Source organism: Pundamilia nyererei, unplaced genomic scaffold (genome assembly GCF_000239375.1).
Source record: "Pundamilia nyererei isolate P.nyererei 1_Seehausen unplaced genomic scaffold, PunNye1.0 scaffold00004, whole genome shotgun sequence".
Taxonomy (NCBI): Eukaryota; Metazoa; Chordata; class Actinopteri; order Cichliformes; family Cichlidae; genus Pundamilia; species Pundamilia nyererei.
In genome coordinates this window covers 3,161,522-3,176,261 of record NW_005187405.1, presented here as the reverse complement: position 1 = coordinate 3,176,261, position 14,740 = coordinate 3,161,522, and the positions used below count along the sequence as shown (strand labels likewise).

At 38.3% G+C, this 14,740-nt stretch overlaps 1 protein-coding gene across 1 annotated transcript in view; it reads right to left on the bottom strand.

The window, feature by feature from the left end:
* The window catches only part of LOC102192531 (myomegalin-like), a 44,903-nt gene extending 36,262 nt beyond the window's left edge, over window positions 1–8,641 (bottom strand). Inside the window, exons 1-2 of the mRNA XM_005721539.2 lie at window positions 8,082–8,641; window positions 133–197 (exon numbers count right to left, since the gene is read on the bottom strand). Of these exons, the coding sequence (XP_005721596.2) occupies window positions 133–197; window positions 8,082–8,222 (206 nt within the window). The 5' untranslated portion in view covers window positions 8,223–8,641. The remainder of the gene's footprint in view (window positions 1–132; window positions 198–8,081) is intronic.
* Between the last annotated feature and the right edge of the window lie 6,099 nt (window positions 8,642–14,740).

Below are 14,740 nucleotides of genomic sequence, written 5' to 3'. Positions count from 1 at the left end.
TGACATTTTTTAGATTCTTATTTACGGCGTGGTGCAAACAAAAAACAGTTGTGGTTCCTTGACTAATATTCACAGTTTTATGGCTTCTAAGCCGCTTTAACTGTCTTATGTCTGTAAAATTATGTTTATTACCCAAGCTTGCTAGCTTTAGCACACTCTGGTCCAAAGATGGTCACTTTAGGATCCAAAGAAAATGGCTACAGCCAAAATGCAAAACTTTCTGAGTTCACAAACGACAGGTGGTTAGACAATAAATTAGGCAATAAATATGGCTGATCCTTTTGTGCAGAATGGATATATATGTATATGATAAAATGTGGAAAAGCTTTTAAGTTTTCATCACTCTCTCTGCTTTTGATTTGCTGTTTGTGTAAATCTCTGTCACATATTTAGCACTCATTTGTCTTGGTCCTTGTTCAGTGTCCTTAACCACTACATCTCAGGCTGTAATTGCCCCGTCTCTGCTGAGTGAATCAAGGCTTCATGGGTGTTGTGTGTCATCAGTGCGGAGCATCTGACCGAACTGTCACGGCTGGTATATTTAGAGCTGGAGAATTCAGAGCAGCTCAGATACTCGCTCGCTGTGGCCAAAAGCTGAACTCCACAGTTTGTTTACCTGCTGAGGTCCACAGGGGACATTTTAGGTGCCAATCGGAGCTCTCACACAGAGTTAGAGGACTGACAATTTAATCGTGGGGATCGTTCTTTCCATTCTGACCTCAGCAAAGCCAGAGAGGACGGATTATCTGTCTGTCTCTGTCTGTCTGCTGCAGGCTGAACAAATGCAGCTCTCAGTGGTCGGTACTGAGCAATTTAAATGTTCAGTTTTATTCCGCCTTCAAGCACGTGTGTTGACCTTTTCCTCTTTGCTGTTAGAGAGCTCTCCTGTTAAGAGTATCCAGAACTACTAACAAAAAAAAATCAATCACCCTGAAACTAACCAATATTCATGAACTATGAGTGCTTAAATCCGCAGGGCTCTGCAGCTGTAGAGCTGCAAGTATTAGTTGACTATCAAATTACTGATCAAAAGAAAACTGATTGAATATCTAAAATAACAATTATTACCTGGACGTCATGTGCGGGGTCATTCTGTCTGTAAACACAGTAGCTCAAAAATATTTCAATGAAATGTTCAAACTTTGTAGTTGTGTAGAGTCAGATCATGTTAACAATCTATGAAAATTTGGGTTACATCAAAGTCTTCAAGGTCAACTCAATGAAATGTTGGTCGAAAATTGACAAAAAGCCTTAAGAGGGCCTCCAGGCCATTGGAAGTCTTTGGGAAAACAGGTTTCTGAGCTGACTTCTGTAAAACACTTTACTCATGAGTTCATGGACTTTTCGGTCATTTTAAATGCAAAATGAATTTAATCAATCCCCACTGAATCCAGTTTTTTGAAACCAAGTTGGCGACAGTGGAAACGCTCATCTCAAAACTTCAGAAACCAGTGGATGATGTCACTACATCTATCTTTTATACTGCCTATGCAGTAGCCTGAAGACAACTGATGAAATAAACCTGGACTGCAGGAAAGTGTGATGAATAATTTTTCATTGTTTCTGAAATATAAAGGAAATGAATAACTGATTTATGAAGAAACTAATGAGCAGAACCATTGACAGTGACAATAATGACCCCACAGAGGCAGAAATACTGTGTGGACTAAATGAGTTTCAATGTTCAGTGTATCATATCAACAGAAAAAAATAACAAAAGGAAGAGTGTTTTTTTAAGAGTGAAGTTTGTTTAATTTAAACAAATCCATGACTATTAAAAAAAACCTCTACAACAAGCTGGGTTTTCTATATTTCTATGTTTAAGTTTTAAAATAAAACTATAAAGACTGTAAATATACCTTTTAGATTTGCCATTGTTCAGCGTAATGTCTTATGTTAATCAATCCTTTTCAACTTATGTTACTAAGTCATGCAACAGCAGCTTTAACATATGCAATAAATATGTGATAAATGGGTTCCAGATTCCTGATGATATGAAGCCTGTCTAAAGACTCTGATAATAGCAAACATGTATTCCCGTGTGTGTGCATGTTTGTGTTTGTGTGTGCGTGTGCATGAGACAACAACATGGTTTACAGGAACTGTCTCGCAAACAGCTCTATATATAGCCACCCATCACCGTGCATCTGCTACTTTGGCCTCTCCTGGCCTGACGGCCCTCAGCAACACATCCACTTTTAACTAAGGGTAGGGGGATGGCTGCACTTCGAACCTTGACAGGCTCACCACACAGAAATTGAACACACCTGTATCATGGGGAGTGATCAGCTAATAGTGATGTGCTATCACATATCATCACTCAGCTTCAATTCTTGGAATTATTATCCTGCTCATCCTGTTTTAACATATACCAAAGATTTACATGGTTTGGTAGTATCGGTAACATTAATTATACTGACAACAGCTTTTTAGATGAGTAATTTCTTTAGAAATCCATAATTTCAATGTAGATGTACAATGACAATAAAGGGGTATTCTATTTTATGCTATTGTATTCTATTCTAATTTTAAGGGTCCTTCAATAACTTCCCCAAGTTCCACACTTTTCCAGACTAAAGACTCTGGACATCTTTGTGGGTTTTAAGAACATATTTGACATCACAGTGCAAATAGCTTGATGAAAACTATAGAAATAAATGTTTTAAAATCCAAATTTTAACATGTACCTTATAAACCCACCTACATTTTTACCACCCAGTAAATTTGCGAATCTCTGTAAAATATAAAAAAAAATAAAATGCAATGATATCTAAATTTTTAAGCCCATATTTTCTTTACAATAGAAGATAAAAAAAAAATGTAACGTGTTTAAAGTGCAACATTTTACTATGAAAAATATCAGATAATTGAGTTTGACGGCAGGACACGGACAACAAAAGGTCAGAAAAGTATGTGGTGGTATAGAAGACTGAGTTTCTCAGAAGTAAAGATGGATAGAGGTACATCAATCTGTGAAAAATATATAATCAAACAATTCTGAGAATCTGGAGAAATCTCTGTGCGCAAAGGACGAGGTCAAAAACCAGTACTGGATACCTGTGATTTTGGGCCTTCAGTCAGGACATGCATTAAAAACACAAATGATTCTGCCATGGAAATCACTGCATAGACTCAGGAATACTTTCCAAAATCAGTTTCTGTGAACACAGTTCACTGTGTCATCCACAGTGCTGGTTAAAGCTCTATCATGCAAAGAAGAAGCCACATGTCAACATGATCCAGAAATGCTCGCATCAAGGCAGTTTATATTTTAAAGTAGAGATCCTTTAATAACACCGAGAAAACCCCAACAATCAAACGACCCCCTTTGAGCAAGCACTGGCAACAGTAGGAAAGAAAAACTCCCTTTTAACAGGAAGAAACCAGGGATGGGCAGACATCTGCTAATGGGAGGAAAACTGTTCTGTTTCCCAAAAATTCTGTTTTGGAAAAAAAATGGATGCTGCATCCTCTGGACTGAAGAGGAGAGGGACCGTCTGGCTTGGTGTCAGTGCTGAATTCAAAAGCGTGCATCTTTATAAAGGTTTAGATCGCATGAACTCCCATCCAGACAAAGTCTTTTTCGGGAAGGCCTTGCATATTTCAGCAAGACAAACTGGATACCACATCTATTACAACAGCATGGCTTCAAAGGAGAAGATTCCAGGTGCTGAACTGACTTTCCTGCAGTCCAGTTGAGAAACTAGAATCCTATAACAGACTATCACAGGACAATGTTCCTATCCAAACGTCTGACAGCTGGTCTTCTCCGTTCCCTGACGGATTACAGACTGGTGTTAAAAGAAGAGAGGATGACACAGACCCAACTAAAACGAGCTAATATGTTTCATAAAGATGCTAAATTTTTCACTTTACGCATTCGATTTGTTTTTTGTTGTTGTTGTTTTTTTACATCCTATTGCAAATAAAATATGAGTTTATGAGATTTGAAAAAAGTTGCATTTTGTTTTTATTTATTTTTTTCAGAAAATACTTTTTTTGGAATTAGGTTTGTAGATCCTGGCTGCTTGTGATATTATACTGTGAAATGCTGTGTATATTTGTAGTATATTGCCATGTTTTCCTACTAATTATTGTAATCGTGTACCCATCATGTACTTGGGACAGTTACATGGTGCTAAGCTATTTTACAGGCTGTGATGTACAGGTTTATAGGTACCTCTGTGTGGGAATGCTGTGCTGCTAGCTGTTCTGAGAGCTGACCTGGCTCTCTCAAACAATGGTAAATATTTAGGGTTTTCTGGCTTCTTTAAACTCATCCATCCATCCAGCACAAAACGCTTTTTTTCTCAACTTTACCATATAAAATAGTAAGGACTCTAAAACTGAACATTTGAAGAAACAATTAAACACATTATTACATATTTATACCACACTATGTTTCTCAAATATGTTTAAGATGTGACTGAAAGTGAAACATACAAGCACGTGTTACGATGACACATGTGATAAATACATCAGTGCACTGAAGCCGGCTCTATAAATAGAGATTCTTGGGCTCTCAGAGAGATCAGTATGTACCCAGGACTAACACGCCAGCCTGTACTGTATTACACAGAGATGCTTCGGAGGAAAGATGGGAACATTATCATTCTGTCATGATATTCAATACGAGCAGCTCTGGTCGGATAGCATCCGCAGAACAAAGATTTAGTCTCCAAATAAAAAGTGCTTTGACTGATTAGCCTTTAGTCACACAGAGTGGGGCCTGTGAGGCACACGGATTAAACTCCAGCTGCATGTCTGTACAACATGGGATCGAGTTTACCCAATCACTGCTGGTATGCAGTAATAGTGGAGGATAAGAGGACCAACGCTCAGGTCTTGTTTGGCTGGATTAAGCAGCCATTAATTTCTCATATCAAAGAGTCGGTGGTGATCAAAAAGGAATTAGAACCAGGGGAGAACGAAAGTGATGAAGAGACGCCGGCTGGCTTTTGTAAACAGACAACAGCTGAACTGGGTCACCTTACTGTAGGTGCACACTTTGCATGCAGAGATGGACGCAGAAAACACATTTAGAAGCAGAGCAAAGCAGCATGTTCACAGAAACAGCATCCTCATAGAGACTCTATGAGAAAGACCATTGTTTTTAGATCTGCAACTAATTATTACATCTGTGAGTTTCTTGCTTTGCTCAGATAAGCAGAGAATTCTCACTGTCGATCAATGAATCTATTTAAAAATCTAATATTTTATGTATATTTTGATGATCTTAAAATTAATTATTGATTAGCACTGATTTACAGCCAAGCATTCATTACTCCAACTATGACACTGTAACAGGTGACCTGCAGTACCAACACTCTAACAATACTTTTCTGATACTATATTTAGCTTTATGATTCTAGCTACACTTCTGTCTGTTTATCAAGATGAAATTAAAACTACATGTAAATACATTTAAAAGGTGGAGCACGATCTTTAAAACTGCACAACTGGTTATAGGTTTTTGGTGGAGGATGTGCTGTCTGGATCCCTTCCTACTATATATATTTTAACTAGTTGTGGACTGTATCTTTTATTTTGTGTTCTCACAGTTTCACTCTGTATAAAAAATGTTTTGCTTGGAACAAAACCAACTTTAAAACCATTTCCAGAGATGTTCTCCCCTTAAAGCAGCACAGAATCCTAACAGACTTCAATAACCTAGTCTGTTGGAGTATTACATAATACTGGTGCTGTCGTGTTAATATTTTATTAATTAAGCCAGGGATCATGAAAATACAGTTAAAGCAATCTGAACAACATCTCTAGAAAGTGTGAAAACTATGACTCCATCCTTTTACTTTAACATAGTCCATATTTCGAGAATATCTGAAGATATACTGTTGACTGATTTTTTTAAATTTAATTTAATTGACTTGTTTGGGGGTTGTTTTTGTTTTTGTTTTGCTTCTATTAAAATCAGCTAGATCCTTGCAAAATTCAGGCTCTTGCATAAAATTATGGCTATGCAATCTACGCAATCACTGCAAATGTAAATCTAAATTGACATTTTCAAGTTTCGAATCAATTCACGTATCCAAAATACTGATTCCAGGACAAAAGCTTTACCAAGTTTCTAAATAAATGCTCCAAGCACCAATTATTTTAATTAATGTATAAGGTATATTGTTTTGCTGCACTTCAAATCAGTTCAGAGAAAATAAATATGAGATGCAATATGAGCATCCAAATGGAAGACAAATAGAAAAAAATTTAAGCATGTGTTTTACATCTTATACTCTGATTTAGAGCAGGGCAATATGCCCCAAAATATTTATCACGATATACATTTGAAAATTTGCGATAACGATATAACCGACGATATAATTGCCACTAGACAAAATACTTTACAACTCCACAACTTTATTAGTGCAAAAAAACCCAAAGATCAAAGTATTTTCACTTAAACAAGCAGCTTTTTTATGTGCATTAAAGTTATATAAAGATTTTACAGTGCAAATGCAAATTCCTTGCTGAGAGTTTAACCAAAAGGCATTTCCAGTGGAAATTGGCCGACACATCCTCAGCACAACCATGTATAATATCCACAAAACTTAAAAAGAGGTTATACACACAAAATACGGTAATATTATGTTGAAGCACAGTACGTACGTGCCTGCCTATGATAGCCGCAACGCTCCGACAATCCATCAAGCGGTGCAGGTTTGTAGCTTAGCAAAGTCGTACTAAAACATTTGACAGATTTTTGAGCGCCGTGTACGACATAAAATCGTTTCGAGGTCAGTAAAAACCACCAGAATTCATACATAAGGCACACAGGATTATAAGGGGCACTGTTGATTTTCATAAAAATCAAAGGACTGATTTTAAGTGTGCCGTATTTTTCAAAAAACACGGTAATAACGACGGCCCGCTAGCATGCTCTACCAAAAATAGTGCTTTGTTGTGTATCTGACAGCCGAAAGCTAAACCAGTTCCACACCACTGAAGTTGCAGCATTTTTACAATCTAAGTCTGGTTCATCCGTTTCATTCAACGATCCTTTCGCCCTTCTCATTCTCCGTTGCCGCCATGCTTTTTCCGCCATGTGCGTATGAAAAGAAAGGCACTGCACATGCGCATTTTACCCATCTTCTATCACGATATTTCATTTTCTTATCGTTGCCCAACATTATACCGGTATTACCATGAAAGGTATGATATGGCCCAGCCCTACTCGGATTTAAACATGAATGCCATTACAAGCAATGTAATTACAAGAATTAACTATAGATAAAATATGCATTTTTTATGATATAATGTTAACTGTGTTACTTACATAACTAAATTACAGTATAAGACAAATCTTATAAGATCTACAATGTATCCATATAAAACATAAACCTTTACAGTATCTACAAATGCAAATGTATTTGCAAAATAAAATAAGGTATCCAGATTCAGGTTGTCATGAAAACCGCTGTATAAAACAAGTTATTGTTAGTATTATTACTGACACAACTAGAGCTTCAATGTCAATTTAATATCTCTTTTGATAACGTTTGTGCTACTCTTTCATTTTGAGTTGTAATAAAAAGTAATAAGGTTCAACATTTTACTTACAGCTCACACAGATCCAATAAATATTTTTTCATGACAGGACTCATTTGATTTTTATTCTAAGCTATTTTCTGACATTGTGGTGTTGTTCTACATGTTTATGCAGCCTTGGATGTGTCTGAGTGTTTCTGTGCTGTGAATCAAACAATGGGCACAAAACCCCAAATGCCAGTATGAAGCACCCCGGATAGGAAAAGAGAAGCCAGCCAAACCAGCCAGAAACATGTACTGCCTTAAAAATACTACAAAAAGAGGTAGTTGGAGGTTAGTGTTTCACAGGGCAGCCATGTCTTGTAACACGCACTTGGTAAAGTCCCATCACCTCAACCAAACCAGTGTGACAGCTGGATCAACAAACATGTCTCAGTAAAGCAATGGTTTATGACAGTCACCACATGTGACTGATAAATGAATAAATTCATTTAATTAACTGTAAACACAAAATCAGCTATCACCAAAAGTCAAGTAGTTTGCCACTACTTTCCTAATAATTAGAGAGCTGTCCCACTCACCGTGCGGTAGACATCTTCACTGCTCTCCTCATACTTCTGCTGGATCCTCTCCTCCAGGAAGTAGATTCGGAGCTTGAGGCTGAAGTTCTCCTTCTTCAGGTCATTCAGGTGCTGTGATAAAGTACGGTAACCGTTAGACATGACTGTCAAAGTGCATCCACACTGCTTGACATGATGTCCATCATAGATCAGAAATGAATAGCTGTCCTCGACTTCTCCATGTCATGGAGAAAAGGAGTCCATTTCAAAGTACAGCAGCCCTTAAGCATGCCCTTTTGTTAGAGTCCAGGAACTGACAGATATGCCTTCCTCAAAAAAAAAAAAGAATATTTACAAACTGTCATTCTTGCATCTAACAGGCCATAAGGACACAATCTACAAAATCACTCACACATACTAAATCTAACACACTCACACACACATGCACACACACACGCGCGCGCGCTGAGGTTTTCAGGGGCGTTTGCAGTGCAGAGGGCTACTCTGCAGCCCGGCGGTCAGAGATGCAGCCGTGCGAGCTCCATGGTGTGTTGTGGTCTGCACAGGAAGGGGACAGGAGCTTATCTTACTGGGGGGAGACATGTCTGGAATCCCAGACTGCCACGGGAGATGGGAGGAAAGGGAGAGGAGGGGAGGAGGGAGTCAAAAAGACTCACAGTTACTTGTGATATGAAAGGAAATCTCACACCTCTGTAAAAAAAAAAAAGGGGGGGGGGGTGAGATGTGAGGCACTTTCTGATCTTTTCTTTTTGTCTGCATTGTTTTTCTGTATGGATTCAAACCACTGTCAAAATCCGCCACTGCTGAACTTGGGATATGACAATTTTTCTATAACACCTGCTTTATTTTTTATTTAGCTTTGCTATAGTTTAAGTAACTAAACTTTCACAACCAAATTAGTACCTGTCATATCCCATTCTGGGGGTTTTCTGAAGCTCCTTTTCTTAAAAATAGTATATAAATATCATCTTCAATATCTTACTCAGGGTACAGATTGTCTTAACCTAAACATTCACGGTGAGTCAAATGTAGAAGCCAGTAGGGAAAATTAGCAGTAGCATTAGCTCTTTTAGCCTCTTGCATTATTAGAAAATGTATTTTTTATTTATGGTTTTGACAGAAATGTCAGTTTGTGGCAGAAGCAGGAGATATTTCAGATAAAGAAAACCACAGAAAAATCCATTCTTCCTTTCAGCACTAAAGTGCAAACAAAGTTAGCAAACAGCTAAAGCCATTTAACAATAATTAGCTAAATAGCTCTTTCTAAAGCTCTTTTAGTGAGCTACAGGAAAAGCAAATATGGGACATATGGCTGACTGGAAGCAACACATATGAGTATGTGTCGATGCTAATGTTGTTTTGCATCTTTTGGAACCTTGCTGTCATTTTTTTTCTCCTCTTACACTAATAATGATGTTGAAGATGGATTAGCCCGCCCTGATTTTACCATAGCCTGTGATAGCTACACAATCAGCTCTGGGAATGAAGTTGAGAGACACTGGTGGGAGTGAAACAGGCAGGTGAGTGGAAAGAAGTTAAAGAAATAGGAAACCTGGGAGCAGTGAGCCACAGTGCTATTAATAGGTAGCTGTCCTCAATCTCACTGTGGAGAATCCCTGAATGTCCCTCAGAGAAACTAGCAAACTGAAAGAATTGAACTCAAGAGTGAAAAAGGAAAAACGGGTTCTACATATCCTAACAATACAAACATAAGCTGAAACCAAGTGTGAAAAGATTGGATAATACAGAGACACAGACAGGACAATTAGATCATTTTTAGTTCATGATGCTTTCAGTGAGTGTGTCCATTATAGTGTCAGGTTACATGCTGTTGCTAAATAATTCAGAGCAAAGATAGGCTGGGCGCCAAGCAGAGTCTCCACGTGACATCAGGGATGACATCATCTACCTCTACATTTAAACTCTGCACACAATATAGTCGCATCCTCATTAATAATCACACACGTGTCCACTCTTCATCAAAGAGAAATAAATTGGATTTATGATGTGTATGTATAACTCTGCACTGTGTTGTTTGAAGTGCTGTTTGGTGTAAATGTGCCGGCCACGCTCTCTCAGAAATTACCTCAGCTCTCGTGACTGTTTGGTCCCTGATCCCATTTTAACTGGGCTTATCAGCTCCTCCAGCAGGTTTTATTCTTATAAAGTGCATGTCCAAAAACACATATTTTTAGAGATAAGCACGGAGATGTCATATACTGTGGAGAACCTGGGGATCAGTTTCTTGGTCTATAACAGTCTCTTTAATTGAATATAGTAGTAGAAGAATTTAGGTTGCTGATGTTATTATTGGGTACATTGCAAATGAGCGATATACTGTATTATTTGCACTGGCACCCCAAATAAAAAGTAAAAAAGAGCAAATGATTGCTCTAACATGCAGTTCAGAAACAGTCACAAGGTTTAATGAAATAATTTGTGTTGCTGGACATGAATTTTCTCCCATTTCTTTTAAATACCGATGATTTTTGTCTGATTTTACTTTCACTGAATTGATATCATTTCATATTTTCTGTGAGACCATGCACTAACAGTTAAACATTATGGGTTCCCTGTGATGATTTGTTGTCTTCTAGGGCAAGACTTTGCAGTAGCATGCATATGGAGGCATGTGCAGTGCTGTGGAAAAGTATTCCCCCCCCTTTCTGCTTTCATAGTTTTTGGCATATTTGTCACACTTAAATGTTTCAGATCATCAAACAAATTTCAGTATTAGACAAAGATATCCTGAATAAATACAAAATACAAGTTTTAATTAAGCTATCCAAACGTACCCAAGGTATCCTATCCAAAAGTAATCGCTCCCCAACCCTAATAAACTAGTTGTGCAACAACAATTGCAATCAAGTGTTTGTGATACCTGACAATGAGTCTTTCACAATACTGTGGAGGCATTTTAGCCCCACTCTTACTTGCAGAATTCTTTTAATTCAGCCACAATAGAGGGTTTTCCAGCATGAACAGTCTGTTTAAGGTCATGCCAAAGGATCTCAATCTTATTTAAGTCGAGACTTTTACTAGGTCCCTTCAAAAACTTCATCTGATTATTTCTATGCCATTTAGAGGTGGACTGGCTGGTGTGTTGCAGATCATTGTCCTGCTGCATAACCCAAGTGTGCTTGAGCTTCAGGGCATGACCTGGTGGCCCATACAGTCTCCTTTAGGATTTTCTGGTAGAGAGGCGATTCATAGTTGCATCAATTACAGCAAGTCATCCAGGTCCTGAAGCAGCTAAGCAGCCCCCAACCATCACACTAACACATCCATGTTTGAATGCTGGTATGATTTTCTTTCTGTGAAATGCTCTTTAGTTTTATGCAGCTTTAACGGGACTCAAAACTTCCAAAAAGTTCAACTTTTGTCTCGTCGGTCCAAAGAATATTTTTCCAAAAGTTTTGGGGATCATCAAGATGATTTCTGATGTTGACGTGCTCTTGGAGTAATTTTTGTAGGCCAACTATTCCTGGGAAGGTGGTCGGCCAAGTTTTCTCTATTTGTGGACAATATCTCTCACTGTAGTTCAACGGAGTCCCAAAGCTTTAGAAATGGTTTTGTAACCCTGTCCACACCGATAGATGTCAGTGACGTTGTTTCTCAGTTGTTTTCTTAGATCGTGGTGTGATTTGCTGCTTTTTGAGATCTTTTAACCGACTAAACAGGTTAAATTTAATTGATGTGTTGCTTCAACAGTTCGGACAGTAATGTGGCCTGGATGGGTTTTTTAGTTTCAGGTTGTTGTTGTTGTTGTTTGTTTGTTTTTAAATGAAATCCCTGTAGAAACGTAAGCATGGCAAAACTGTCCATCTATCTCATTAAAAAGGGTGCGATTTTTCTGTGCTTGTGTAAGGTGACAGAAAAACATATACTGCAATTCATCCCCTCTTTATTATCAGTTTTCACTTTAGTAATGCATCAGGAAATCACATATGAATATTATAGCATTATAGCAAAAATAAATGAGTTCTACATGTACAATTAGGGCCATAATTTGTTGGAAAACAAACATGCTTTGTAGTTTTGCCTCTGTACCCCACCACAGCGCTTTTTAAATCAATTTTAAATCAGTATGTAACAACTCTTTAGGAAATGCTACCATTTTATACACAACTGCCCATTTTCAGAGGCTCAAAACTAATTGGACACTTGACTCACAAGCAGTTTCATATGGAAGCCCGTTTCCGCCACTAAAAAAAAAAAAAAAGGATCCATAACTCAAAATTTCGAGTTATTTTCTCAAAATTTCGAGTTATTTTCTCAAAATTTCGACATATCGCTGCCAATCAGTAATCTACGTGAATGACGTCATTTCCATGTTACCCGGAAGCTGAAGCCCTCAGCTACAAATGCTACAGCTAAGCTACCGGTATTACATCCAGTCGTGAATGCACAGATTGCTGAGTGTTTTCAGCCTGGCTTCACAAATGATGAAATCCCTGTGTTATTAGCTGAATCACATGGTGTTACTATCAGCAAACATACTTTAATTTGTTGGGATCCGTTTTTGAGTGCGCGGTCCTGCGCCATATGCTTCCGGGTAACAAGAAAGCGACCTCATTCACGTATATTTTTGATTGGCAGAGCTAACTCGAAATTTTGAGAAATGTAACTCGAAATTTCGAGTTATATTTCTCGAAATTTCGAGATAATAACTCGAAATTTCAAGAAAATAACTCGAAATTTCGAGAAAATAACTCGAAATTTCAAGTTATGGATACTAGCTTTTTTTTTTTTTTAGTGGCGGAAACGGGCTTCCATAGTTTCATGGCCACTTCCCTTGTTATTTCATGGCAAATGAATCGAACGTAATATCTGAAATTGATTCAGTGCTGAATTTGTATTTTATAGCTTTTCACTGTCATTTTAAATATGAGCCCCTAAAGGACATCAGATTAGACTAAACACCAAAATAAGCCTCTCAGAGAAACCGTGAAAAAACATTAGGAGTGACCAAATGATCAGCCTGTATATTCTTACTCTCTGCTCAGATTTAGACAAATGCTGCAACACTGATCAAACAGTGCTTCATAGTTCAAAAGGGTAATGACCCAAAGCTACACAGATTCTCAAGGCACAGAAATGGGATATTCATCAATGGATAAGCCAGTGACCTGATCTCAACTGTACAGAGCATGCTTTTATGGCTATTCAGTACAAGCCGAAGGCAGAAAGACCCACAAGCAAGCAGCAACAGACAATGGCAGCGGTAAAGATCCAGCAGAGCATCTCCAGGGAAGAAATACAACATATGGTGATGTCCATGGGTTTTAGACTTCAGACAGTCATTGACTGCATCCAAGTATTAAAAACAATCCATATCTATTTTCTTCTGCTTATCCATGTCAGTACAGAGGGAAAAGTACAAAAAATGCAGTTTATGGACCTAACTGTGTAGGCAAGGGAACATTCATTTGCAAATAACATTTTATTTGTAATGTCTTTTTTTTAAACTGCAGAAAGCATTAAAATGCTAATTATGACTTTGGCTTGGAGTTTGTGTCAGTGATATTCTGAGTGCTCTGAACAGCACCCTGCCAGACATTAAAAGGAATACTTAATATACTCTCTTCTAATGTGACTGCTACAATGCCCAGCAATAGTGCAGCAGACACTGGGAACCTAAAGTGGGCCATGCAGTAGCCAGAGGCAGATTTTTAAAATACCAGGAGAGTTCTGGGTGTTTTCCATCCACATTTCTCCACTCGCAGGTGCTCTCCTTTTCAGTACGGTATTTTTACAACATGCTCTCCAGATAGTTGGAATATGTGCGTGAATTCCTGGTTTAGACTATCCTTATTTCCTCAATACTGATCTCTGACTTTATCTTTTTTTTCCTGTGAGTCCATGAAGCCACTAGATGGCAGCATGAAGCATGTATTCATCTGGCACATAATTCATTCAAATGCAGCATCATGGGGATGAAGAAGTGTCCCTCACATCAAACTCCATGATATCTAAAAATAAAAGCTCTCACCTGTTCGAACTGCTTGAGCGTGTGAAGCTGGAGAGGGGGAGAGTTGTCTGTTTCATCACTGCACAAATCTAAACAAGGGGAAAAGGTGCGTTCAAAAAACCTGAAAACTCATGGAAATATTAAGTTATGTGTAGGAGGGGGGGGGATACACACCTGTCATGTGACCTGTGATCTTAGATGAAGGATCTTGAGTACTGTGAAAGAAATGGCAAAAAAAGCAAAGTCAGCACTGAATGAATATAAACAGACAAGACAAGAGTGAGTGAAAACCTGCACAAGTAGATCCATTCCAATACAAAACAGCCAAGTAATGGTCTCTCCGTTTTACTGCGTGCCCTTAAAAACAAAGAGCTCTTCCTGAAATTTAAAAGCCACTAAAAGCCCTTTCAGTATAACAGCATGATGTCATTTGCACCTCTGTATTGGAGTCTCAGCAGGGGAGAGAAGAGATAAGAGAGGAGCCACGGGGTCAAGGTTCAACTGAGCTTCACTACCAACTAACGGAGGGGGTGTTTGCCTTTACAGTCACCCCTAAGGTTAGAAATAACGGCAGTAAGATGCAGACAGTCTGGGTCAACACCCAAACAGTATACAGACAAATATGCCCAACATTAGGCCAACTGCTACTGCCCCATCAGTGCTCCCCCACTTCATGGGGAATGCCCCT